The sequence below is a fragment of the Gadus chalcogrammus genome, chromosome 19 (genome assembly GCF_026213295.1).
Source record: "Gadus chalcogrammus isolate NIFS_2021 chromosome 19, NIFS_Gcha_1.0, whole genome shotgun sequence".
NCBI classification, from domain to species: Eukaryota; Metazoa; Chordata; class Actinopteri; order Gadiformes; family Gadidae; genus Gadus; species Gadus chalcogrammus.
Window position 1 is genome coordinate 7,308,890 of NC_079430.1, and position 27,811 is coordinate 7,336,700.

The following is a 27,811-nucleotide window of genomic DNA, read 5'->3' on the forward strand; positions in this document are numbered from 1 at the left end:
TTATATAAAATATTATTATATATATTATGACACGTTTATAGTATATTATTCAACAATATTATTCACACCAAATAGTTAAATTATTATAGGCTACTATATTCAATGACAAGACGATTCTCTACGCCTCCAACCTTCACCCCGGCCTGTGAGAACTGCGTTTCCCAGGAGCTCCGTCCGATTCCCTAAGGTCTGCCCCGGAGACTCTTCTCCGGAGCTCATTGGTCGATCCCCAACACGGTCTCCAGAGGGGGCGTTCTGCCCAACATCTGTTTTTAGTTTTGACAATGCCCTGAAAAGCATTTCTACTAAAAGATAAGTCGCAAATGTGGATGATGCAGCCTCTTTTAGTCTCGCATGTAAATAGTTAGTAGTTTCATTAGTAAGACCGCATACATTCACCAAGATATCTACAGCCATACAATTGACCACACTAAACTAAACTTGTTTCAACTTGATATCGACTTAAAACAGATAATGCGTACAGAACCTGACAAAACTGGATACAACGTATGTGGGTGTTGCGACATTCACCAGGCTGTTTGGAGAACATTGGAATAGTATAACGTTTAGTGGGGTTAAACCATCTTGCTATGAGTAACTTTGGTCGTATGAATTGACACTTATGGGGTTTAAACTTTAAAGGGCTTGAATAATGTTTTGACAGTAAACGAAACTAAATAGATTTATTATCAGAGTGGTTCTTGAAGCAATTCATGTCTAGCACAGTTTAATTTGATAAAATATCTTGTCATGCCATGCACTTTGTTTACAGCCTAATAATTCCTCTAAAATGTAGGCTACAGACTTTCTACAATGAAAATACCGAACTAAGAACTCCGGTGGAAATAATCTCCGGGAAAATGACTCTTTTTATTAATTACCAAAATTCTAACATTTAAGTCTCTGTAACGCATTTCTTTAATTTAATCAGACTCCATTTACCAAATGCGAGTGAAAGGCATTTCCAAAATAGAACAGCCACAGCTGTACCATGTCTGCGTTGCGGGGGTACATGTGCAAACTTTGTACAGTTCCTATACAAACAACATATGAACTACGACACTTTGTCTATCAAATTATATCCTCTAGAAGCGATGTTTGTGTTACTTCTGTTTGCAAAAAAACAAACAAATATTTAAACGTGATTATGAAAATATGTTTACAATTTCATAACCCATTTGAAGACATGAAACTGGCCTCGTCCCCCGGATGGCTGGAGAAGGTGGAACAGTCCGGCAGCAGGCAGCAGAAGCGATGAGGGACTCCAGACCCAACGCAGTACACTGCAGCCAAGTATGAAAGAACACAATTTTGACAGTAGTTCAATCAAACAGATTTGATTCAGCTGTTAGCGATGTGACCAACGGCCCGGGTGACACTGCTGTCGGCTGTTTCAAACACATGACAAACAACTTGGGGGATGTGAGGCACGCCATGGCATCTCAACCCAGGTAGGAACACATCGACGGCAGCTAGTCGTAGCAGCTAGCTAGAGCTAGCTGTCCGGGGGCTAGCCCTCCAATCACATTAGCAGGCTACTCTTTAATGACTTGACCGCTCCAGTCCTTAACACGGCTGGTGTCATCGACATGTACACTTATACATCGTAGCGTTAATGACTATTGTCCATAAAGAAAGAGAGGTGTGTGTGTGTGTGTGTGTGTGTGTGTGTGTGTGTGTGTGTGTGTGTGTGTGTGTGTGTGTGTGTGTGTGTTGGGTGTGTGTGTGTGTGTGTGTGTGTGTGTGTGTGTGTGTGTGTGTGTGTGTGTGTGTGGAGTGTGTGACGGAGTGTGTGTTCGTTGACTTGCAATCAGCGTCAAAGGAAAGTCCAGGAAAAAAGTAGAATCAGCTGGAATGCCTTTCTATCCCCCAAAGCAAACAGCCAGCACCGTGCCACTGGTATACTGTAGTAGACTACATCAATATTTATTTGACGACCACAAACTGAACCATTAGTTTTCCTTAAGCAAAATGCGTCTTGTCAGTGAGTGGATTATAAGCTATGACCAGCTTAATGTATTATTGGATAATGTCGCCAACGTTTGTGTTTCTTCAACTTGGAAGACTTTAATGGGCGATAGGAACTCTGAGTCATCAAAAAACAAAGTAGTACTCATTGCCCCGCAACTTTAACACGGTTTGCTGAGCTATAATTAACATCCCATATATCACCCAAGCAGAAGAAGGAAACATTAGTCGTATGGATGACACTTGAGTATCTCGTGTGTGTGTGTGTGTGTGTGTGTGTGTGTGTGTGTGTGTGTGTGTGTGTGTGTGCCTGTTTGTCAAGTCAAATTATTATTTCAGCGTTTACAACAATAATTGTTAAACGCTGAAATAATAATTTGACTAGACAAACAGGCGCGCACACACACATCGAACCTATGTAAATCAGCATAACCAATGTGATTGCTATTATAGCAATCACATTGGTCATGCTGATTTATATAGGTTTGATTTTACTTGTTGGCTTCTCTTGAACTGTGTTTGCCATGAAACCACTGAACATGATTTAAGAATGCCCTTGGTCCGTATCATGTTGCCATGAACTTTGCTCTGCTGTTTTCAAATAAGAAGAGCTATATCGATACTGTGCCCAGCGCACATGTAGTCATTTGTCTCGAAGAGCCAATCACCAAGGCCTTTTGATCATCTGTCATGTGGTTTATTTGGAATTTTCTAACTATGCTATGATTGTGGAAAACGCAACTGAGTAATGCATATCTATGTACAAATATAATTAAAAAAATGACTTAGGTAGACAGAGCCAAAAATGCCTCGGTCTAGTTGTGATGAGTGCCAATCTTTTTCAATGCATGCCATACCCAGAATCCGACCACCAAAGGCAGAGGCATGCCCCTTGCAGACCATTTGATAACAATTTGTTTATGTGTAGATGAGTATAGATCTATTCACTTTCTGGGCAATTTTTGTAACGCCTAATATAATATTTATTTTGCTGAATACTGAAACGTGCATGGAAGAACTATAAATAGCTAGATATAACCTAATGCTGATGAATGCCCTCCTCATATTTTATGTTTATCTTGACCTATCAAGTGGCTATATGTGGCCTAAGTGGTAACATAAGCCAAGATGTTTTGTTGTCACGTAACCGTTTGCCTACGCTAGCAAAAGACGTCGAGTGAGTATTTGTTTGTACAGTCAGTATAAACATTGAGTACACATACTCGGTGTGTAAACGCCTAAAGGCACGCCACTAGAGAATATGTTACAGTGCCCCTACATGAGATGATAGTTGCCTACTATCAACTTCCTATCAGGCGCCACAGCGAAGCCAAGGGTCCTCTTGCTCTTTAAACGGGCACACCGGTAGCCTCAACTGACTGCCCCTGCTGTTGGTTGGTAGGGATGGGAGAAGGGGTGGGGAGTGGATGGGAGGAGTGGGTAGTAGAGAGAATGACAACACTTTTGGTAACACAATAGCTGCAACCCCCCCCCCCCCCCCCCCCCCCCCCCCCCCCCCCCCCCCCCCCCCCCCCCCCCCAACAGAATGTTTGGAAAGTCTTTCAAAACATGTGGTTCCTTTTTCGACCTACTGACACAACAGCCCATTCAATGTTGTCTACATTCACAATTTGTTTGCTGCGGTAAATGTTGGCAAGCAGCAACAACATTTGACATCTGAAAAAAAATGACTGTTTAATTTAGCAAAGTTCTACTTTGTGCAATTAAGACTGTTTTCATTTGATAGTAACTGTCTGCGATATCTTGGCTAGGGTTAGGTCACCTAAGTCTCCACCACTATATGTTTCTTCTTGACTATGACCTGAGGCTACAAAATTATCTATAACTTCAGCAACCCCAACTTCCTGTTTGGGTTTGGGGGAGACACCAACTCAAAATCTTGGCCTACATCGGTACGAACAAAATAAGGCTTCAATTTAACTGTAGGTTTTAAAAAATGCTTAAGATTGCCTTTTTCATTTCTTGCCCGATATTCTACTCAAATCTTTTCTTTTATTAGAGTAAAATAAATGCTTTTTTTCAAATTAGCTTCTTGGATGTCTTTGACCTCTTTATTTTGTGTAAACCGAAAAGGGGGTTACATCTGGATTAACAAATTATTTTTCCATTTTTAGAGACTCTTTATTAATACTTTTCTTAATATACTCTTAATGTAGACTCTTGGTTTAATACAAAGTGAATGCAGAGATCATCATTCATTTCAGAGTAGTCAAGGCTTTTGCATTTTGATATTCTAGTTAGGCTGGGGTTTTATTTTATTTTTTATTACGAAACGAAGTGAAATACCCTAGAGACTAGACTATTCTGCAAAAAATAAATGTTTAATTCTGTCTAGGGGATCCCGAGAGCTTCATAATCTAAATAGATTGTGGCTATCTTGAGACCTGTGATTAAGTGTCCTTATGGCATACGCCTGGAAGGTTTTAAAATAGTCGATTTTATAGTATTTCAGGTGCAGAGGAATGATTGGGATATTCACGGCACGTTATTCTCTCAAACCGTGTCTAACAGCAGTAGTCTGTGGTTACCCAGCAGCCGGCAGGCAGCGTGACATATCTGGTCCAGTCTCCGCACCGCCGTGTGTTGCCATGGAAGCGTCCCATCGGGGTTGTGTCAGTCTGAGATGATGGGAGACGTATGCTGATGAGGGCGCCGTCGAACGAGGGGACTTACACGCAGGTGGCTTTGCTCCGGTCGATGTTCAGACTGTTCTGACGTCTACGGGCCTGTGTATAATCTGCCAGCAGAACAAGAAGCGGTCCTTCTAAAGGCCGGCCACACGCGGACAAGTCAGTCCTCTCAGGGGGTCTATGGCGGCAGCACAGATGTTAAGGTCCCGGTGGAAACCCAGGAGCGTCTGGGTCTCTATAATTACGCCTGTCTGCAAATGAGGTGTGCTTATGCTCATATCCCCCATCGATGGGAGTGGTGCGCCCCTGGGGGGAATAATGTTGATGTCTGATAAGAGGATGAACATTGATGGGACTTGATTGTGATTTCTAAAAGTACATGGCTGATTTATTTTTGTTAATGGGAATCCCTGGTCTTTATTCCATTTATCTTTATTTACATATCTTGTTTGTCACAAATCCTTGTTGGAAGGCCTGACTGCAGGTAGAAATTGAGCTTACCCCACAATGAACCGCTGTTGAAGCTATCCCTCCCAGTAGTTGCCTGTTATGTTTACTGCCATTTTTGTCGTTTGTAGTTGAGATACACATGTTTAATTTAGTTACGTTTAATTTATTTGTCACATACACAATTGTACAGGGCAATGCGTAGTGAAATTCTCATGTACCAGTCCGGCTGTAATTCAACTATAAACAGTGCAAGATTATAATACTGATTGGGTGGTGGGCTAAGTGACATTGTCAGTCTGGTTTAACAGTCTGATGGCCTGGGGACAGAAACTCCTCCTCTCTCTGAGTTGGCCCTCGGCATACGGCCGCGTCTCCCTGAAGGAAGCAGGGCAACCAGACTGTTGGGGTGGCTGACATCACTAGTGATCTTTTTGGCTCTGTTTCTGCATCGTTTGATGTGAATGTATACGATACATGTGTGTATTATTATGTTTGTTTTACATACCTGGTAATTTCCCAACCCCCATCATCTTCATGTTGGTTTACCAGATGTCACTAAATTACTGTTGTTTTTTCTGATTCACTGACGCAGACCCATAGCATGCGAGCACGACGTAGTGACCCATGGCGTCAGTGTGTGGCTGTACAGTTTAGCCTTTAGTCCTAGCACCCTCCCCAGGGTCCCTGCGTCCTTAGTGTTCAGGGGTGGCCACCGGATCGGCACCCGCGCGCACGCATCAGTCATCAGGCCTATATGCGGTCCACTGATGAATGCCGTCTGGGGGGTTGCCTCCCCCCAGTCTGCTGCGTCTCTCACCTTGGAATAGTAATTAACCCTCTCGTCTCACTCAGTCCTGTGTCTGGTGGCTCTACCAAACCCCTGTGCACTACCCACATTTGGGCTGTTGGCAATTGTAGCCTGTAGTTGTCGACGTTGTTTTAGTTACTTGACACGCACTACAACACGCACATTATATTTTATTTGTGTGCGATTGTACAACAGGTTCTGGCGCGCTGCACAAAAACAAACCGATCCGAGGTAACGTGACCTTAAAGTCGTTTCTATGGGGGCAAGCACCAAATCTGGTTGCCGAGGGCAACCGCTACTGCGGAGCCCCCGTTGCAGCTGAAACATTCTGATCCGTGGTCATCATATCACGCGGCTCCGCCGTGTTCCCAGGTATTCTCGGAGGCGGACTTCCCTCCTCACTGTGTCGCTCTCTGTGTGTCGCAGCTTGTACAGTGAAGAAAGGAAACTCCTTCGCATCCAAGCCTGGGAGCAGAGGAACCAGGAGATCTGCCAGGAGCAGACGGGCCACGCTGAGAATGTGCCGCTCTTTGGAAAACCCTACAAGGTGATGACTCATCGGCCCTGTGCACCCCAGGGCCCGGCTGTTGGTCTACAATGTGTGACCATGCAATAATTAGGCTGCATGATACCGTGAAGCGACATTTTGGATCTTGTCGAATAAACCCTCTTTTTCCATTGTTATTCTCTTTATCTCCAGACCAGCAAATGGGATGAGCTGTCTTGCCGTATCCAAAAGATGTTGGGTAGCTATGAGGACGGGAAGGATCCCGATCTGAACTCTGGGAACTTTGTCAAGGACCTCTTGGGCAGCTCTTCTAACCATGCGTCCATTATGGCGACGTTAAACCAACGGCAGCTGACGCCCGCCCACGCCTCCACCAAGCCTTCATTCCACGGCGGCCCGCGCCCCGCGTCCACGAGCACACCCGCCGAGACGCTCGCCAGGACCCCGCACGGCGCCGAGGCAGCCGCTGGCGCCGCCCCCCGGCCCTCTCCGGGCTACCTCCAGGAGGTGGCCCGCGCCCGCCCCCGGTCCCCCGGGCAACGAGACGACGAGGAGGACCTCCTGGACATGGAGTACGCCCGCCTCCCCGCGATGCTGGCGACGCTGTCCCCGCTAGCGGAGATGGAGTCCCCTCTACATTCCAGCGACGGCGACCCCTTCGGTCGACCGCGGGACGCGGATCGCCAGGGGGCCTTCGACCTCGGCGCCGAGTCCCCGCAGCGATCACTCGTCTCCCCCATCAGGCCCATGGAAACGCCGGAGCCCAAACCCCCCACCAAGGGCGGCCCGGCGGGCCCCCAGGCCTTCCCCCCTCCCCTGGCGTCCAAGGCGGCCGGTGTGGTGGTGACCAAGAAGCCCACTGCCTACGTGCGGCCCATGGACGGGCAGGACCAGGTCATCATGGGGTCCCCCGAGCTGAAGCCCTCGCCGGAGCCCTACGAGCCCCTCTCTGACAAGAAGAACAACCACCACCACCACCCCCACCACCACCACAACAACATCAACAACAACAACAACAACGCCGCCACCCTGTCAAAGAGCCTGCCCCGGACTCTAGAGGTGAGCGCTCGTCTAGGTTTTAAGAATGCTAATCCGGCTGTCTTATACCGCTGTTGACATTGAGGTTGTTAAGTAGAACCTCTTTAACACTAGATCAACTCTGAGGACAGCAAGTGTGGCTCAGGGGCTTCTCGTTTCAACGACACTGGAAGTTGAGTGATCCTTTTCAAACGGTTATGAACAGAAAGCTTATAATGTAAATAAACGTAATACTAATTAAAAAAAAAATTATTGACAAAAAATAAAAAGATAAATAATAAAAAAGGATGTGCTTAGAAGTTGACTTGACGCACACAACACATTTCTGTTGTGTACAAATGTGTTGTGTACATACACACAAGCTACCTGCAGCACAGCCCAATTCAAAAGCAGCAGTGCAGAATAAACAGACATTTCCACTGCTGGGGCTCATCCAGTTCAGGATAACTGCGTAATGAGTCACTCTCCCCTGCCCTCACAAGCACCCTCTCGCTCCATACCTCAGCTCACAAACACACCAATGCCAGTGTCAAAGCAGAATTGTGCCATCACAAAGCTGATGACTTTGTGCTTTGTAAAGTTGCAGACAGCATAACTCTGATAATGACATAATACTGATCCAGTGCTTGGTGTTACTGTCACGACCAGGCTCTCTGCCCAGCTCCGGCTGCCCACTTATTGTTCTTTAGGAATAGATTATTAAAAGACGTTCAACCACCCTTGCACACACAGTTGATTTTTCCTGAGAATAAACATTGTTAATACATTATCCTAACATCTTAAGTTGAACTGGGTAACTTAAGGTTGGATCCCAAACAGGAGAGCGGATGAAAGCAAGTAACGAATTGACTGTGCACTGCTCATAGCGCTATTTTTACTTTATTTATTTTTTTAGAAAGAAAAAACAAAAGGGGGCAACAAGTGACGTGTGTGTGTGTGTGTGTGTGTGTGTGTGTGTATGGCCCACTCGCTGTCACAGTCAGCAGCCCAGTGTTTGGAAACACGTGGGCTAGCTGCTGGTCATTCAACACTCGGCCTCCTGGGAAATGTTCAGGGCACAGAAGAGCACAGGGTAAAGGCCCCAGCCTTTCTCTTTCAATATTTACCATTTAGTAATTTAGCACATGCTTTTTGATCCAAGATGAGGGATTCAATGGATCCAGATGCAGGTCATTATGGTGATCCAGTGGTGAGGTGTCTTTGCTCATGGGCACCGACACCAAAAAGACCATTTGGGGTCTTACCCAGATTCAATACATTAGCGACTACTACACTATCCTACCACTGCCACTTCCAGACCATATAATTTGCATAGTAACACAACATGCTTTTGACACATTTGTTATTTCACAACATGTCACTAGGCTGTAGCGATGCCAGGCTGTGTTGTCAGGCTCTGTCTTTAGAAGACGGATGGTAAGGGAGATGCGGGTAAGCACAGAGACTTGTGTGTGGCTGGAGGTTAAGAAAGGCTGGGTTTTCTTATCGACCAGCAGAACAGGCCGAGGAGGATCTTGAAACCGAGGCTAAAGTATTAAAGCCCATCAAATATTCAACGTTTGGTTGAGAAACTTGGATCCCTTTTTGTTATGATAAATCGTTAAATTTGTTCTCCATAACTAACATGAGAGTTAAAATAAGCCCAGGACATGAATAACATGACAACCGTGGAAAGGATCAGAGGTCTTTCTTTTAGCTATGCCTGTCTTTGAAGCAAATGTACAGAGCAGTCCTACATGTAAATGTGGCTCCCCACTGGCTGATATGTTAAAGATGTGATGATGTCTAGGATTGTACGGCTATAGAGTCCCTGGTCTGGGTCTCTGCCCAGATCACGTCACAGTCGGTCAAACGTTTCAATGGAGACGAATGCAAGAGGGGATTCTTATTTAAAATGGGCTCCAGATGGGCGCCATTCTCCAAGACCTTGTTTCACAACTGCAGTGAAACGAGCATAAAGGAGCCCTTCCACACACTTCCAGTGCCGTCCGTGTGCGTGGCCGTGCATGTGTGCACGCATTGATTCACGGGGGTCTCCTCCATATGTGGTCTCCGCGGGAATGCGTGTGCACATTCCTGCCCATGCGTGCCAACTGGATGTGTGAGTGTTCCCGTGAACGCAATGTGCACGTGCATGAGTGTTCCTTCCTGCCTCCACACGCATGTGTTTGACTAGATGACGCAGCCGAGAGGTATGGAAACAGCTTCTATCACAATAGTGATCAGACATTTTACACAATATCTATAAATATATCACTATATGCTTGGGTATTTTAAATGCCGTTCTAAACAGTCACAGTATATCAGTATATGTAAATGTAAAGTGTGATATCGGACAAATTTTCTTTTTCCATTCTCTCTGACATTTCAAGACGATACAATACCATTCAAGGACGATAATTGATTGACATGTGAATTATTGCAAAGTCCTACCAGATTTCATAACCTCATCCTTGGACCCAGCAGAACATTGTTTGTGCTTTGTCACTAAATAAAGTGACCTAATATCTAAAAATATTGTCTTGTCTCACCCCATGGTGAACTGTACTCCCTGTGGAAGAGAAGCCTTTAAGGAAATTAGATATGCAACCTTTTCGGCAACAGCTGCCTCTCACTCATAACTAGTGAGTGTGGGCGGGGCTAATGGGCTCCAAGCTTCCGTGAACTCAAAGGTTGCTCAGCAGCATTCATAGTGGTCAATGCTAAGAATATATATTTTTTACTTATGAAAAAATGACAGCACTGATTAACCGTAGGCTTATACCGCAGCACACATCGTTCTTCCCTGTTATAAAACCCTGGCCCCGTGGGTCACATGCGTACCCTGTCGCAGGACGGGCCCCTTCAACCATGATCCAATCCAGAATAATTGTAGCATCTAATCCGAGTTAAAAGTTAGCCTGGAATGGAACAACGGGTACATCCAGGGTACGGTATCTGGATGAAACGGGGCCCTCCCCCACCGGGCTGCACGGCCCGGACAGCGCTGGAGGTTTATGTAGTGATTACTCGGTTGGGTTTCCGTTGTGGGGACCTGGCAGCGGGTGTCAGACCATCTCCTTCCTCTGCAGCCCTGCTGAGGGCCCGGAGGCGCTGGTTACGCAGCGGGCTGCGGCTGCGTAACCAGCCCCATATGTGTTTTGGGGGTGACTACGGGCGGCGCCCAATGCCCACCTACTTAATTCAGCTCACTATATTTGGGTTAATGCCACCCGACTGCCCCGTCTATTGTGCTGTGAAATAATAAATGATGAGGTGGTGATATGATAATGAAACGTATTTGAATTTTACGGAAGAAAAATAATAGCTTTGTTTATAAATGTAGGGATCCCCGGTGACCAACTGAACAGGACTTGGCAGGGGTCCAGGGGCCGATTGTGAGACAACCGCTCAAGACACCAGTGGCGTCGACAAAGCACTCTTATCACGCATCATAAAACCCTCAGTGATGTTGACGTGGAAAAAACAAACAAAGGCCCAGGTGTAAATGAGTGAAGTGTAGGTAGGAGAGTTTGGCCTCATGCTTCCAACGTCTCCTAGCAGTCTCCTCTTGGTGTATTCCTATTTCGCGATCCTACACGGACTCTATAATTATGGATGCATGTGTCTGATTATAGTAGCAGACTCTTACTTGTGTCCTCTTCCCATGCTTGTTGTGCAGCCGAGGCCTAATGACGCCCAGTGTGTGGAAGACATTCTGAGGGTGAGTACGGCCTGAAGCCCTGTGCAATGTTCCGACTGGCTCTGATTCTTGCTGTGCATGCGTCAATGCTACATATGAGCTTACCATATGGTCCCTTGCATAACGGTAGTCGGCAATAAGGGCCAGTCCCTTAGGGAATTCCTAGAATGTGTATGTCATTTATATTGAATGGAGCGATCCGTCTCTGTTCTCAGGAGATGACTCACTCCTGGCCTCCTCTCCTCACCACCATCCAGACGCCCAGTGCCTCCCAAACCCCCAGGTCTCCCCCAGCAGCCAAGGTACCGTGCTGCCGGCCGGCGCAGACTGACTGGTGCTTTCATTGGCTGCTTGCCAATACTCACCTCGCCCCACTTCTACCCAATCAGCTCTGGTTCTTTCCACGGGCTTTGAGAGGAACTGTTTTGAATCAAGAGGCCTCATCAACGGAGGGCGTTGCTAACCCTCTCTAACCTGTAGAACACGGTCATGATCCGCACCTCAGTTGAATGATCACCTGCTACTCTTTGGTCCCAGCTGTGAACCAGCTTTTCGGGTTCCGAAACAGTTTATTTCTTCAGTTTTATTTTCGGTCAACATGCGCCGAACTGTTCAAAACTTGTTGTGCAAACCGGAGCAGAATCTGTTCCATGTTGGTGGAAAAGGGCTAACAGAGGGAGGCTAACAGAGCGGCACTTTGGGAGTTCCCTCTGCCCAAAAAGAACAGCTTATTCAAATGGGATGAATAGGAGAAATGAATATGTATTTGTGATCATGAAAAACGACTACCCATGAAAGAGAAGCGGCTGAGACTGGCTCGACCAACGCGATCACGCTGTCAGGTCAACAGGGTTTCACTTCCCTCTCATGCCGTGCGTGTATAAATAGCGATACAGTACAAACTGCCCAGTTCCAGTGTAGGATGAGCTGACTGCAGTGTGTCAATGTACTGAGTGTTTTTAATGGACTACCTTTCACCTGTTATGTTCTTCCCCCCCTCCCCAGGTGGTCGAGCGTGTCCAAATCAAACATCCAGGTAAAGGTATGACCTTTGATCTCTTAAAGGGCCGGTGTGTAGGATTTATTTGGAATCTAGGGATGCGGTCAGATTACAACCTGCTCGCCCCTCCCAACGACGTAACTGAAGCTATGGTGGCCTGTAAGGATTCAGTTGTACTTCCAAGAGATCTTCAACAGAAGTAGCCAAGTGTCAAGTGATGAGGTTCCTTGGCAGATTTATTCATTATATTTAGTTATTTAGTCTGTAAAACTACAGCTTATAGCTTACAAGTAAGATGAAGAGAAAGGAGTGAGAGAAATTAAATACTCTACCACCTACTCTGCTACTCTGCTGTTTGTCTGTTCTGGGCTACTGTAGAAACAGGGCGGGCTCTGTGGAAGAAGATGTAGATATAACAGGCTCATTCTGAGGGGACAAAAAACACATTCGTACTCTTCTTGTATTATACACTAATGGAAGCTTATCTCCAAGTATTATATTTCTGAAAAGTTAGTTCTGCCATTAAAAACTACACACTTTAAAACAGCATGCCTCCAATTTCTTACGTGGGTGAAATCTTAGAAACGGCTGTCTTAAGCACTTAAGAGCAGAGTGAATAGTTAATTCTATACGGACATTGCTTTTATTGATGTATTTATGTGTGTATTTATTTATGATTCCCAGAACACTATGATTCCCCTCCAACAGAATCTCCAGTTAGCAGCCAGCAGAGTTCTGCATGGTAAGTTGTGTGTGTGTGTTGTGTGTGTGTGTGTGTGTGTGTGTGTGTGTTGCCCCGTTAGAGGGGTAATACCAACCCCTTGACTCAATAAGTAAAATCATGCACAGCATGTGAATGTCTGATATGGTATGGGTATGAATCACCCATACTGCTACAATATGATGAATCAAATTGTAACACACCCCTGTGTTTGTATAGTAACTTTGGTCTTTTTGTTCCTACTTGATGTTCACTATTAACGGCAGAATATTTTGGATGGGGGGGGGGGGGGTAGGTTATAAACAATAATAAGGCTAAAAGGGCAGTTGGTACTTGGCTAAATGCAACTGAAACACGATAGTCTGGGCCATTCCCCGGCATGCAAATAGTTTGGAGCGCACTCATTTCCCTATGCAACATCTTCACTGATGCCCCACCCTCGTATGCGTGTGTGTGTGTGTGTGTGTGTGTGTGTGTGTGTGTGTGTGTATGCATGCGTGTGTGTGTGTGGATTGGTGTTGTCCACGTAGCACGGTGGAAGCGGCCCATTCCAGCGGCGTCGAGTCAGCCAGCTCAAGTGACTCCGAGAGCAGCTCGGCCTCCGAGTCCGAGAACGACTCGGCGAGGCGGCGGCCCCCCCAGCCCCCCCGCGGCAGCAGCCCCGCGGAGGTCAAGGTACGCTAAGCTAATGCTCACGCTGTTCTTACACTACATTAACAACGGGGGGGGGGGGGGGGGGGGCGGGCGGGGTGGGACGAGATGAACACGCACTGCTTCAAGCTTTTGTTTGTTTGATCAATCAAATCGTGATGACCTTTTATTTATCGTGTTCGTCACTCCAGACCCCGGCGCCACACGGCGATTGGCAGTTGGCGAACTGGATCCGGTCGGGCCAGCAGAACACTGGAGGTGCCGCCCAGACCCCGCCCCACAAAGCACCGCCGCCCCCGCAACCCTCCCAGCGCTCCTCAGGCCCCCGGGACGCAGCGGCAGCGGCGGCGGCGGCCAGCCAGCCCCCCAGGGACTACAAGCCTCATGTTTCCTCTGACCAGGAGGGGTCGAGCCACAGCCAGGTCGCCAAGCCCCCGCAGTGTCGCGTTCCCCTGAAGCACTCCGCCCCGGCCCGTGCCAAGGCCTCGGACGACGCCGCCGCCGCCACCGCCGGCGGCCGAGTGAAGCCCGCCTGCAAAAAGCACTCTGCCAAACCGGGCAGGACTCTGAGCCCCAAACCCCCCAAGGCCGCCCCCCAGGCGGAGACGACGCGGGCGGGGCCTGCTGAAGACAAGGGCTCCTCCCCCTGCCCCCCCCTGACCTTCACGTACAGGCCCAAGGTGAAGACGAAAACGAAGCGCAGCAGCGGGGGCGGCCCCAAGGCGGAGCGCGCCTCGCTCCCCAGGCAGGAGGACACGTCGACCTGCGTCCCCAACGCGCCGCTCTCCGCCCCGCCCTGTCACTGCGGGAGGTCCCCCGACCGCTGCGTCTGCCCCGCCGCCCCCAGCCCCGGGGGGCCCGACCGGGCGCTCGCCGCCCCGTCGGCGGAGTCGAGCGGCGGCTGCGCCGGCGTCAAGAAGGAGCCCGCCAAGAGACCCCAGGGCGCAAAGAAAGCTCCCAAGACTGTGAAGCCGGAGGCCGTCCAGCCGCCGCCCGGCAAGCCGGCCACGGCCGCCAGGAGCCTGGTGCCGTCCCTGCTGGTGAAGATCGACCTGAGTCTGCTCTGTAGAGTGCCCATCGTCTCGGCCGTAGCCCAGGAGACCACCACCACCACCACACCCACCACCACCTCCTCCACATCCTCCTCCACAGCCCCACCACCCCCATACCACCAACTCCGCCACTAACAACAGCACCACCACCACGGGTACCTCCTCCACCTCGTCCTCCAGCAACAGCAGGGGTAAGGGGGCGTCGGAGACGGGGGGCAAAGGAGGTGACCCATCCAAGTGGGGTCCGACGAAGAACAAAAGGGGACCGGTAGGTTTGAGTGTTTGTTTCACTGGCTGCAGGCCCCATTAGGCATATCTTATTCTAGAGTGTGTATGTGGAAATGACTAGCACGAAAGTGAAAGAGATGTGTTATTTCAGGCTGAAAGCGATAAGAACCCACCGAAGAAGAGGCAGAAAATGGAGAAGAAGGCCAAAGTGGTGGAGCTGCTACCAGGTCGAGCCACGGTCAAGTCTGAGTAAGTGATGCTATACCGGACGTGGGCCCTGAATAACTTCCCTCCAGATGACTCATTAGAGGACCTCAATACTTATTATTAGTTATTTTATTTATTTTCTTTAGTAAAATAGTTATTATACTTAATTGATCATAATTAATACAGTACTTTGAATCGCAGTGATTTAGTTGTTCATTTGGTAGCATCCATCCCTTAAATACTTGCCTATTCCCTCAATTGAATAAAAAAACAAAAAAGGTTATGATGCATGTCTGGTTCCCCTTCAGAAGTTCTGTCATCGTGGTGAAGGAGGAGAAACGGAAGACAGCCAAGAAGCGAGGCGGGCCCCAGAGCCAGCAGCAGCACTGTAGCGGGCCCAAAGACCACGGCACTGATGCCCGACACGGCAAGGACGGCAACCCAAAGCACAAGAGCACCAAGAAACACAAGGAGCACGCCAAGACCGGGAAGGTACCTGTCCCAGGACGGGGAGCCTTTGTAATAGTTTAGACTCTTCCTCTAGCGTGAATGACGATTTCATGATTTCATTAATGTTGGGCTATCCGTGTAGTCAATATTCCTAGTTGGACTCCTTACCTATTCCTAATCCTCATTATTGGCGTTAGTATTCGTTATCTTTCTGTGCAGATATAATTGTAAACTTTTAAGATTTAATCTTGCAAATTTTTCACTTTTTCATCATAATGTCACATGTTTCTGTCATGCTATGTTGTATGAATTCCCAACCCGTGTGCTGTGTCTCCCTCCAGAAGGGCCCTAAGAGCATGCTGAGCGTCCAGGCGTCCGCTGAGCCCAGCAGGGGAGGCTCCAGCACCAGACCCATGCTCCGCTTCGAGGACAGGTGAGGTCAGCCACAGCAACAAACGTAGACCTCTCTGGACCCTCCACTCACCTAAGAATAGGAGGGAGCTGGTCCGGCCAGGCGAGGTCTGAAGACAGCGGGAAACAAATGCTGCCTGGGGCCGGTGAGGAATGGTGTCACCAGAAAATAGACTGGTTTGAACTGGTTTGACTGTTCAAAATGTCCATAATAAGGACTTATTTCGAATTGTACTGTATTGAATTGAATCAACTCGAATACAAGAGAGTTACAAAACTGAATCGAATGAATTATTGTATAATTAATATTATTAAAAAATTACTTGAGCGGTCCTAAATTTATTTAGCATACAAAGGCTTCCTTTTCATTACCCCTGAATACAGACATCATAAGCAGTTCCATATGCCGTAGCACATTGACATCATGCCCTGATTAATAGTCTTGTCTGCATCACCCTACCCTCTTTACAGCACAGCATTTAATTTGGGTCAGAGGAAAGATGATGAGGTACTAAAAATAAGCGGCATTTCAACATAATTAAATGGCATGACTGATATCTCTGCTTCTTACTCCAGGCTTTATCCAGTGAAACACTACATTAAGGAGGCAAAGAAACTCAAGCACAAAGCGGACGCAGAGGTACGCCTTCAGATTCACTCCGGTTGTCTCCACAGTTGTTGGTCACTCTTGTTTTTCAACCACGTGCCAGTCATATATAACTATATATATATACTGTTTGTGTGTTTGTCGCCTTCCATCTCTAGTCCGATAAGGTCAGTAAAGCCTTTGGCTATCTGGAGGCGGCCATGTTCTTTGCCGAGAGCGGCGTCGCCATGGAAACGGAGCTGGAGACCTCAAAGTCTCCGTACTCGATGTACGAAGACACGGTGGAGCTCATTAAGTAAGTGGTTTGGCATGTAAAGCAGATGCTCTGCCCTCTGGCCGTGTGCCTGTTTGTGAGAGTGTCGTCTGAACTTCAGTTTCCAGTCTGAGTGATCGATTGATTTCCACTTGTACAGATTTACACTAAAACAGAAGAATTCAGGGGACTCTTCCGCCCTCCCTTCTGAAAACGACTTCACAGTGTTATGGTGAGCAGGTCCCAACTACCGCAACTCTCACGAGACGCAACCCACTTGGAGTTGATTTGTTGGACAGGAAATTATCAGTCATTAAAGGCCGTATTCAACCCTTTTTTCGTTCCAACAGTTTGAAGTGCCAGTCCTTCCTGCAGATGGCCATGTTCCGATGTAAACAAAAAGTCGCGTCAAAGTATTCCAAGACCCTCAAGACCCACTTTATGGTAAACACTGAACATAAATCCCCTTGTTTTGTTATTCTGCCCCAAAACGGGAAGCTACAGCAGCTGCGATGGCGTGGCCGTGGTTGCCTACACCACAGTTGCCTGCACACACTAACACGTGTTTCCGTTTGTGGATATTCTTTCAGAACTGCAAGCCCTCCCTGGACGCTTCCCTCGGCAGTTCAAGGTAAGGGCTGGGGCCACGCCTCCTTCTGCGCACGTCTCCCCGCGGGACCAGCCTTCCGCTCCTTATATTGCATATCAAGACATGGGGTTAAACACGCTCATACACCTGCTGAGATGTTATCTACACACTTTGGGGATTTGGAAGCGTTCTTTGTATACAGTATAGAACAGAACATCTCAAGCTTATAATTGATCAACTGTTTTGCTACAGTGTACTATTTGTACTTTTACTTAAGACTTTGGTTCTGTAAAGCAACTCTTATTTGACATGAACTGGTTTAAAAAAAAAAAAAAACAATCGAGTCCTTGATCCGAGCCCTCTTAATGGACATCAGAGCAAGCCTTTCAGGGCGTCCTCCTCATGACTCACACCCTCTCCTCTCATTGGTCCAGAAGCGCGGACGCCGCGTCCCCCCGGTCCTTCGCGGCGTCCCCGGCCCTCGCGGCCCCCGGCAGCACCACCAGCTCCAGCAGTTCGGGCCCCGGCTCCAACCACAGCAGCGGGGGCGGGGAGGGTCCCGCCGCCGCCGCCACCGCCGCCGGCAGCGCCACCTCCAACACCGTGTCCATCCCCAAGATCATCCACCACGTGGCCTTCTCCTACGTCAACATCACGGCGCTGTTCGTCAGCGCCCACGACCTCTGGGAGAAGGCGGAGGCACTGACGCACAAGAGCAGTGGTGAGGCGGGGCTGGGGGCTGGAGGTGGAGGTGTGTGTGTGTGTGTGTGTGTGTGTGTGTGTGTGTGTGTGATGGGGGTTGGGGGGTGTTATAGAGGCCAGCAGGGTGGTTGGATTGGGTGTGAAGAACAAGGGGAATGTATATGACAGAGATTCTCTAGAGTCGCCAACAAGCACTTTAAAATCCTCTTAAAACTGTTAATCTATTTCTCACGATTCCCATTACGTCAGTCACCGTCGAGGGTAAGGAATCGTTCGCTCGTCTTCTCGCACACTGGATCCACTGGATCCAGTGTGCGAGAAGACGAGCGAACGACCGATCCGCTGGATCCACACCTGTCATAGCGTGCCATGTCTGAGCCGGGCCCTGTCTGTCCCCAGGCGTGCTGTCGGAGCTCAACGCCCACATGGAGCCCCTGAGCCTGTCCTCCAGTGTGAAGGCCATGGTGCAGTACACGCGGCAGGCGCTCAACTGGCTGAGGCTGGACGCCCAGAGCCTCAAGTGACCAAGAGCCACAACCGCAGCCCCAACAACTGACATTGTCCAGCAGGACCCCCCCCCCCCCCCACACACACACACACACACACACACGGAGACACACACAAACACACAGGTTGGTGTAAGCAGTGAGGATCAATCCCACCCACCCTGAAACCTGATTATCAGTGCCTGGGTTCTCATCCCCTTGCGGAGGTCTTCCAGTGGTTTTTATCTTTGGGGGCGAGGGGGGGTTTGGCACCCATACAAATAACTGGACGTGCACAGCAATAAACCCCCCAGTGAATACCATGCTGTAAGCCTTCCCATTCCCCCAGTCTTCACATCTCTGCTGTTCTCACATCCTTTATGACATTTCCTTTCACCAGCTGGTCTTTCCAATGCACTTCAACGTAAACGTCCCCGTTTCCAGATCTAGATTGACTAGACTAGCCCTGAATGGTTTCAAATCCTTACCCTTCCAGCTGCTGACGGTAGCTACTGAGGAGGTAGTCAATTAGAATCATGATGATAATACTACTAATAATAATGATAATAATGCAAAATGGCTTGATGCAAATAGTCTTCATGGCGGCTGGCTCTCTTCGTTTGAAGTGGCGACCCAGAGCTTCATGGTATTATTCTTTTTCATCAAGTAATATATTGTTCTTGAAATTATTTTTATATATTTTTTATTTTGATGAGGGAAACCGAAAAGGTGCGCCTGTGTCTCGTTGAGAGTCATGAAGAACTATGGGCTCCATTCCTGAGCTGCAGCGACGCCCCACATACATTTAGAATTGTGTTTTTAAAACATTTCTTTTTTCCACCATGTGATACAGTGGAATGCTTTAGTGATGTTTGGTGTTAACTTAAAAAGGCCCTAACAGTTTATGGCAATCTATAATTATTATCTTTCTTAATATTTTCTTTTTAGAGAGAAATTAAGAACTTCTATTTTGTCCAAGGCTGTGTTTTTTTCAGTCGTTCAGAGATTGATTTGGTTTTGAAATTAGTGTTCTGCATTTAATTTTTTCAAAGTCTGTTTCATTTAGTACAGCTTTCATCAAAATGTGGCATCAACGTGTGGTAAGAGCTGCTCACTGGGCTCTTAATGAATTGTCCGGACCAGTAGGTAGCTTCTGAGTTCTTCTTAACCCCCCCCCCCCCCAGTTACTTGGGACTCCACGTAACCATGACTACATGAAAGAGCCAAATAAAATGTAAGGAAACTAGCTTCTAAAAATATGCTTCAGTTTCAAAATTCTTGAGTCATAGTGCAAAAAAAAAAAAGGGGGACAAACACTAACCTTGCATATCAGATCATAAGTATTTAAATCTGCATTCGCACTCGCCATCTGTTGGATTGGATTGGTTTCAAGAAGTGAACCGTAGTATTGTCACACTGAAAAGGGCTGGGGTTCCACAGGAACAGATGTTCCAGCTCAGAGAAACTGTGCCTTACCAGACAAACAGGAAGTGATGCTGAATAGGTGGTGGACCACAACGAGGCCCTGTCGTTCAGAGCTCTGTGCGCTCCACAGAACCCGGATGACGTTCATGTATTGCTTTTGCACTTAGATTGATGTTAGCTGCAGCCCACTTTATATGCAAACATGAAAATGTTTTGTAGTGTACGTTTATAGCTCTCCCTTTCGTTTTAAGAGCATTTGTGGTTTCACTTTTTTTCTGAAACTGCATTTAGACTTGTGGTATTATTATTCTGCACATAATCACTTAGTTTTAACCAAAGCTGTTTTCATTTTTTGCACATTTTTAACCTAATTTCAATAGTCTTTGTTCATGGTTTACTGCTGACTTCCTGGAATAACAGTCGCAATTAAATATGACTTGCCTTTTTTTGCTATTGGAGAAAAAGAACATCACACCGACTTCTCAGGAGGCTTGGAGCAGTGCTTCCATAGTTGTAGAGCTACGATTAATAATGAATATTCCAAGCATTGAAGCCGCCCCCCTTAATCATGACTACTCTTGGCACATGTTGGATCAACTCTGTCTTCAGCCAATTATTGATTCGTGATTATTGAAATATCTATAAATAGATGGATTGGTCCAAAAACATAGGAAAGCTGACTCAGTTATGTTGAATTGGGAATTGATAGAAACTGCTGGCAGCCAGGTAGCGCCTATAGTAAGATGATGAAAGTATTGCAACTGACAAAACAAACAAATACACTAGGGACATTGGCTTAAGGGTTTGTATTTCTATCATGAAGACATGAATAACCAAGTCTCCCATGGCCAACATAATCATTTGTATAAAAAAATAAATCCTTTCTTATCAACGCTATGATTTGCAGGGGCAACATGTTTTGACCTTGGATGCTTTTGTTTTGTGAATAATGTTAATGGGTTGCAATGTACAGTGATGAATTAAAGATTGCAAAACAAAGAAATCTACCATCTAATCTCTCCCTCACAGGCTATGATCCAGGACAACTCAACGGTTTGCTTTAGTGGGTAGAAAGGCGTCAGACGAAGGCAAACTACAGAACAGTCAGGGTCTAGCCCTCTAGGTTTTTTTACTACCTCCATATAGGACTGAGTGCTGTGTATGGCTTACAGTGTAGTGGTCATACATTGTAGCGCTGTGTGGACCATTATTTATTAAAGAAAACCCCACCCTGACAACTTTTATCTTTGTTTTATTATCCAGTTTTAGAACACTACAAATGAATATCCTAGAAAAAAAAAAGTAAGGTGCTTTCAAACACACTAATTACTGATTTGGTACATTAACACTTTTTTTTTTTTCACTGTCATTAAAAAGCAATTCGCCTCGTTGTTTATGATTCTGATTCGTCTGCGAAGTTTGGGTTGGTAAAGGCCGGCTGTAAAATAAGGACAACACTGAGTGAGTCACTGTGCTTATCTTTTTGGCTTTACGTCACAGGCACAGCCGCTTCTTAAACTTACCACGTCGACTTTGTCCCGCGCTGTTGTCGTCGGCAGCCGCACGTTCAACCGAACTCCGCGGACTTTGACGAAGTACACGGTCATGGCTATCAGGGCGATCAACGCGGAGGCCCCAACGATTCCCCCGATTATTTGACCGGCCACTGCACGAAGAGGGAACAGGGTGGGGGGAAGGTGAATGGTTGCCATGCCAACAGCGATGCTTCTACCTTGAAACGGAAAAACGTTTTTGGATTTAGGGAAAACTTACGTGCAGTAGCGGGAGGGATGGGGGTTTTGGTGGAATCTCCTCCGTCTTCTCCATCTGTTGAGGAAACCAACAAAGAACACATGTTGAACACATTCTGCTTCACATTACATTCTGGTTTTCAGTTAGATGAGGAAGGGGGGCACGTTTGTAAAATGACCAGGGGTGACTGGTCATTAGGGGCAAGTGGGGCTCGTCCCCACCTACTCTCACAAGAAAAAATGAAAATAAAATATATATATAAAAATATTATATACAAATATTATATATATATATATATATATATATATATATATATATATATAAAATTATAAAAAATTATCTCCCCAGAAAGTACTATAAAATAATAAATTGGGTGCTTTTATTTAATTTTTAGTTGACCCTGGCTTGCTTCTTCCGGCTGAGTTCGTCTGGAGGGGCAAGAGGGGCTCTAGCCCACAGTGCAAGAAGTCCGGTAGCGAAGAAGAGAAGGATAACTTTGCCAACAAACATGCCGGAGGCACACAAACTCAAACGAATCCACAACATGAATGTGGTAGATCATCTATTGGAGCACAGATTTGAGACCCTTAGTCTGGAGGAAAAATTAGAGGTAAAACGCCTTAGGTCTTGTGCTCTTCAGTCTATTTATGTTTTTCCAGTCTTATATGTTCCCATATAATTCTTGTCATGGGGGCGAGTGGGCTACCAAGACAGGCCATTCTGAATCTTTTCTTGTTGGACCTGGTGCTAAAATTGACCACAATAGGTGACACTAGTATCACACAAGGGAATGGGACTTTTTTTTCCTTTATAGATATCTTCATACATTTCTACCAGATTAATCTTCATACTAACATAAATACTTTTTGTATTACACTTTGTCTAAAACATAAAATAAAATATGCAAATTAGGCAATATCTCATTAAATATGCGGACATATAAACTCTTGAAGCTATAGATTTTCTGAGGTGATCCTAGACCCAGGGTTTAAGTCCCCTGATGGAGTAAGTACCTTAATGGACACCTCTTATTTCTAGACTGTGTGAATTGTAAAGTCAAGTACAACCTCCAAAATATCCTGATCTGCGTCTTGGTGGTGTGGCGGTAAGGGCTGTGGGTTAACACTCTGCAGGTGCAGGTTTGAGTCCCCGCACGCACGGCTAATAAGAATGATGAGCTATCAGACACTATGTAGGTTCAGGTTCCCAGCTCAGAACCAGGGTTCAAGAGGTACCTTAATGGATACATCTTATTTCTCTATCATGTGAATGGTAAAGTCAAGTATAACCTCCAAACATGCTCTGTGGGTGTCTTGGTGGTGCAGCGGTGAGGGCTATTGGTTAAAGCTCTGTAGACTCAGGTTCGAGTCCCTGCACGCACGGCTAATAAGAAGGATATTATTGACATTCAATTTCACGCGACATTGCTTCTTGTGAATTGTTAAGTCAATTATGAACTGTGGTTATGTCTGACCCAGTGGGGCAGTGGGTAGAGCTGTATGTGTTCTGTTCTTGAGTCGTGCATATGACCTGGGTTCAAATCCTGGCAGGAACACTAACCTCGAATTGGAGACTTTTTCCAACAATGTCATGTGTATTGTAGGGTCAACAATGAACTCTCTCCGTTTCTAAGTCGGTGTCTCTGTGGCGCAGGTGATAGAGCTGTTGAGGATCTGTTCTGGAGACACCGGTTCGATTCCTGCAATTGGGGGTTTTGTGAGAATCACTCTCTGGTGATTGGATGAGTGTGAATGACTGTCTGTGTGAATGGATGTGTCTGTGAATAAGTTAATTCACAGCCATCGATTCACACAGACAGTCATTGGAATGATGGGTGAGTGGGGATGACTGTCTGGGAGAATGGATGACTGTGAATGAGTGCACTCATTCACAGCCATCCATTCTCACAGACAGTCATTCGAAATGAATGTGTGAGAGAATGGACCCAATCAGCAGAGAGTCGTTCCCATAAGACCCCCCACCGTAGGAGTCAAACCGATGACTCCAGAACAGATCCTCAACAGCTCAACCACCCGGAGGAGGGGACGTTTTGATAAAAGATACTCCTTTACTTTGACAAAAATGTTGTACTCCCACCTGGATTCCAGGTGAGAGTGTGTCAGGGAGATCCAGGTGAGAGTGTGTCAGGGAGTTCCAGGTGAGACTTGAACCCAGGTCTCCAGAACTGATGTCCAACAGCTCTCTCACATGCGCCACCGAGACACTTACTAGTACATGGTCGAAAGTTATAGTTGTCATTCAATTTCACACAACATTGCTTCTTGTGAATTGTTAAGTCAATTATGAACTCTGATTAAGTCTGAACCAGTTCCTCAGTGGGGCAGTGGATAGAGCTGTATGTGTTCTGTTCTTGAGTCGTGCATATGACCTGGGTTCAAATCCTGGCAGGAACACTCACCTTGGATTGGAGACTTTTTCCAACAATGTCATGTGTATTGTAGGGTCAACAATGAACTCTCTCCGTTTCTAAGTCGGTGTCTCTGTGGCGCAGGTGATAGAGCTGTTGAGGATCTGTTCTGGAGACACCGGTTCGATTCCTGCAATTGGGGTTTTGTGAGAATCACTCTCTGGTGATTGGATGAGTGTGAATGACTGTCTGTGTGAATGGATGTGTCTGTGAATCAGTTAATTCACAGCCATCGATTCACACAGACAGTCATTGGGAATGAATGGGTGAGTGGGGATGACTGTCTGGGAGAATGGATGACTGTGAATGAGTGCACTCATTCACAGCCATCCATTCTCACAGACAGTCATTCGAAATGAATGTGTGAGAGAATGGACCCAATCAGCAGAGAGTCGTTCCCATAAGACCCCCCACCGTAGGAGTCAAACCGATGACTCCAGAACAGATCCTCAACAGCTCAAACACCCGGAGGAGGGGACGTTTTGATAAAAGATACTCCTTTACTTTGACAAAAATGTTGTACTCCCACCTGGATTCCAGGTGAGAGTGTGTCAGGGAGTTCCAGGTGAGAGTGTGTCAGGTGGGACTTGAACCCAGGTCTCCAGAACTGATATCCAACAGCTCTCTCACATGCGCCACCAAGACACTTACTAGTACATGGTCGAAAGTTATAGTTGTCAATGACATTTTAGACAATTACATGTTTTCAAAATCGTAGTAGGATTCCAAGGTTAGTGCAGAAGTGGGTACTTGAACCCACGTCTCCAGAACAGATAACAAACAGCTCTCTCACTTGCACCACCAAGACACTGGGATTGGTTAAAGCTTATAAGTCACATTACATTGAACGACATTGTTTCTAAAAATCTATTTTCACGGCTAACCCGGGGAATTCCCCTTCTTGACGCACAATGATGAATTTGGGATTAAACAAATCGTCTCAATCTAGGTAAAACATGCAAATTTTCATATACCTCTGCGTATCCCTTTGAAATTCCTTTTATCTCCAGCCATTTCATATCAAGTGTCACATGTGTAGCGCTGTGAATGAAATACCGCAGACAATCTAGATCATATATATAAAACAATGAAAGAAATCCTAATTGAACTGGTCTTTCATTATAAACATCACATCGCCCAGAAACGGTAGAAAAATCAAAGTGGAAAAATATCTTTGGGAAATAAATGTTTCTACTTCAATGCATATCTTGTTGATTTGTGGTTTGAGGGATTATCCTAGGTGTCATCCAACTCATTGGCTTCCATCCAACTTATCGGATTCGCAATTGACTCCGACTGATCTCTTCAGTTTTAAAGTAGGCAACAGAAATCTAAAATAAGATTGATCTCATTCGTAACAAATGTACTGTTTCATGTCCTGTTTCATCTGCTGTTGAAGACTTCCATTATTGGTTCGACCCGTGGTTAAATTCATCAGACTTATCCGTTTCACCGGTTCGTCAGGGCCCATGAGATTGGTCTCGATAATGTTGTGTCCTTTCCTCTGTTTCTACGGTTGTTGAATTCGGCGGAACGGTAATGTAATGTCGATAATGGAACGGTAATGTCGATAATGTTGTGTCCTTTCCTCTGTTTCTACGGTTGTTGAATTCGGCGGAACGGCTTTACATCTGAATAGTAATATGAGAAAAGAAGGTCAGGTTATGCAAAGGACTACAATGACGAGCATCTAAGTAGGCATTACATTAAATGAAAAAAGAGCTGACTATTGAAAAGATACGTTTAAAATAAGAATTGGATTTTTGACATAGGTTCCACATCGAAAAATTCATACTTGTATACCTATTTTATCATTGTCGATTCTTGGAATATCCCCTTACTTTAGAAAGACATACCTGTCCTCAGAAAATGGTGGTGTACAGTACTGCTTGAGAACTTCCACCTGGATGGGTATGTTTTTGTTTATTTCAAATATGAATATATACCTCAACGCCAATATTAACAAAATATGTATAATTCCTACGATCATTTCTCTTTATTTATACAGGCACGGCAGAAGGTTCCCACACTTCATGGAGGAGGCCAAACAAATGGCGGCTGAACTACTTCCAACAGTCTACAGACTGAAGCGAAAAAGAGAAGTGAATGACGTTTCCAGTGACAGAATACAAATAATATATTGTATAGGCTTAATATTGATTTGACTGTTTGATTATTTTGACAGTGAGTTGGAGCTGATGGCAGTCAGCATGAAGAAGCTATATCTTTAAGATTCTGTCGATTATTTGTTAAATAAATTGTGAGGAAACTTTGGTGTGGTTATTCGTCAATGTATATTTATATCAAATTATGATGGTATACTTTAAAAAAATTGTAATTTGATTAACGTGTCATAATATTGTTTTATTCAAATTTTTTGGTCTAATAAGTTTAATAACGCAAAGAAAAAATCCTGAGGTATTTGTCTAAATAACGATAAACCTGTTTTAAGCTCTATAAATGGTTACTAACGTGTCGAAATATTTTTTTATTTCTATGTTATGTTAATTCAAGCGATAAATAATTTATTTGTCTATAAAAAAAATAATCAGAGGTAACTTCCGTCCAGCCACAGTACTTCCGTCCCGCCTGGGTGTTCTGTCACGCCAGGGTGTTGTTCTCTGGGGCTGCAGCAGCTGGATACTATTGCCCTCAGCAGCATTCGCGCACCACAACTACATGTAGAGAGGAGATAGATCGCTAACTAGCAGAGAGTTGTAAGCACTTTCCACCCTTTTCAGAGGAGGAATTAGCCTAGAAATCTAGACGCCCCTAGCCGCAGCAAATTTAATTTGCAGCCAGGGAGGTCTAGCCTTCTGTCGTCGTTTTTTCGCTGATGGAAACCGAAAATGGGACAGGCCAATCAGATCGTGAGGGGCGGTATCGAGCCGAATGACGACAGAGCTGCGACGGTTCCGTGTTAAAGGTAAACAATAATGTCTGCTGCTGCTGGTGGCGAACAACTCTCATTCGACTCGGCTTTGGCTGCGACTCTTCAAGACTTGAAGTTATCATTTTCTTTGAGAAATGAACAAAGAACTGCACTGAAGTCTTTCCTGGAAAAGAAAGATGTATTCAGAGTTTTGCCGACCGGATAAGGTAAAAGTTTTGTCGTTGGTCTCCATTCTCTCAATCCACCATTCGCAACACTTCCCCATGGAGATTTCCGTCGCTCTGACTACGACACCTTCTTTGTTGCTCTGATTGGTTGTAGCGCTATCCTATTGCGTTCAGAGGGAACTTTAAAGACAACCGTTTATCCCGCCCACACTGCCACAGTACGAGATCAGACCCAATATCTTTCCGATATGGGCCTGGCTTGCCAAAAAAACGGAGGAATTGGACTCCCCAAGCAATGTTATACTTAAAAGGAGCAAGTAAGTGACATATTAACTTAGTCTTTCGGCCAGTATTATATAAACAAAATGAAGCAACTGTCCCATATTTCTAACTGCATTTGAAGTAGACATTGAGACTCACAAAAAATGGACGCTATAGGACAGTGATCATGATTTGTCTCAATATCAGAATAACAACAATGGGTCAAATAGCAATGGCTGGTGGAATGCCCATGAAGTAGGTCTGATGCAGTGTAAGCTTGTCCAGGCCCTGCAAGTCAGGATGTAGGCTATGATTCTGAATGAAAAGTAGGTAGTGGTCATCCCCAAAATGCACCAGAATACAGGAAATCAAATCTATTAAATTCCAAAAAAATTATATGGGGGGGGGGGGGGGGGGACCTCAG

The 27,811-nt window shown here is 46.0% G+C and overlaps 2 protein-coding genes and 1 long non-coding RNA gene across 3 annotated transcripts in view; 2 read left to right on the forward strand and 1 right to left on the reverse strand.

The window, feature by feature from the left end:
- Positions 1-177: 177 nt before the first annotated feature.
- LOC130372812 (AF4/FMR2 family member 1-like) lies at positions 178-21,795 on the forward strand. Its single transcript, XM_056578972.1, has 21 exons — positions 178-1,451; positions 6,304-6,424; positions 6,578-7,496; positions 10,495-10,569; positions 10,930-11,126; positions 11,321-11,560; positions 12,090-12,141; positions 12,790-12,847; positions 13,357-13,501; positions 13,669-14,586; positions 14,630-14,797; positions 14,909-15,006; positions 15,273-15,456; positions 15,756-15,847; positions 16,402-16,465; positions 16,591-16,727; positions 16,846-16,917; positions 17,036-17,129; positions 17,276-17,316; positions 17,709-17,995; positions 18,376-21,795. The coding sequence occupies exons 1-21, from the start codon at positions 1,402-1,404 to the stop codon at positions 18,498-18,500; spliced, it is 4,137 nt and encodes a 1,378-aa protein (XP_056434947.1). The 5' UTR covers positions 178-1,401; the 3' UTR covers positions 18,501-21,795.
- LOC130372765 (macrophage mannose receptor 1) overlaps positions 21,104-27,811 on the reverse strand; it is a 31,758-nt gene continuing 25,050 nt past the window's right edge. The window contains exons 47-49 of the mRNA XM_056578923.1: positions 21,660-21,713; positions 21,410-21,552; positions 21,104-21,324 (exon numbers count right to left, since the gene is read on the reverse strand). Of these exons, the coding sequence (XP_056434898.1) occupies positions 21,280-21,324; positions 21,410-21,552; positions 21,660-21,713 (242 nt within the window). The 3' untranslated portion in view covers positions 21,104-21,279. The remainder of the gene's footprint in view (positions 21,325-21,409; positions 21,553-21,659; positions 21,714-27,811) is intronic.
- On the forward strand, positions 22,003-26,331 carry LOC130372769 (uncharacterized). Its single transcript, XR_008893411.1, has 4 exons — positions 22,003-22,248; positions 25,913-25,977; positions 26,075-26,168; positions 26,252-26,331. It is a non-coding gene; the product is annotated as an uncharacterized LOC130372769 (long non-coding RNA).

What these genes read in the sequence shown, in the direction of transcription:
- LOC130372812 (XM_056578972.1), top strand. Translation starts at nt 1,402, where the DNA reads ATGACAAACAACTTGGGGGATGTGAGGCACGCCATGGCATCTCAACCC. An exon ending in AGCACAAAGCGGACGCAGAG is followed by an intron (nt 16,466 to 16,590) that starts GTACGCCTTCAG and finishes TTCCATCTCTAG; the next exon opens with TCCGATAAGGTCAGTAAAGC. An exon ending in CCCTCAAGACCCACTTTATG is followed by an intron (nt 17,130 to 17,275) that starts GTAAACACTGAA and finishes ATATTCTTTCAG; the next exon opens with AACTGCAAGCCCTCCCTGGA.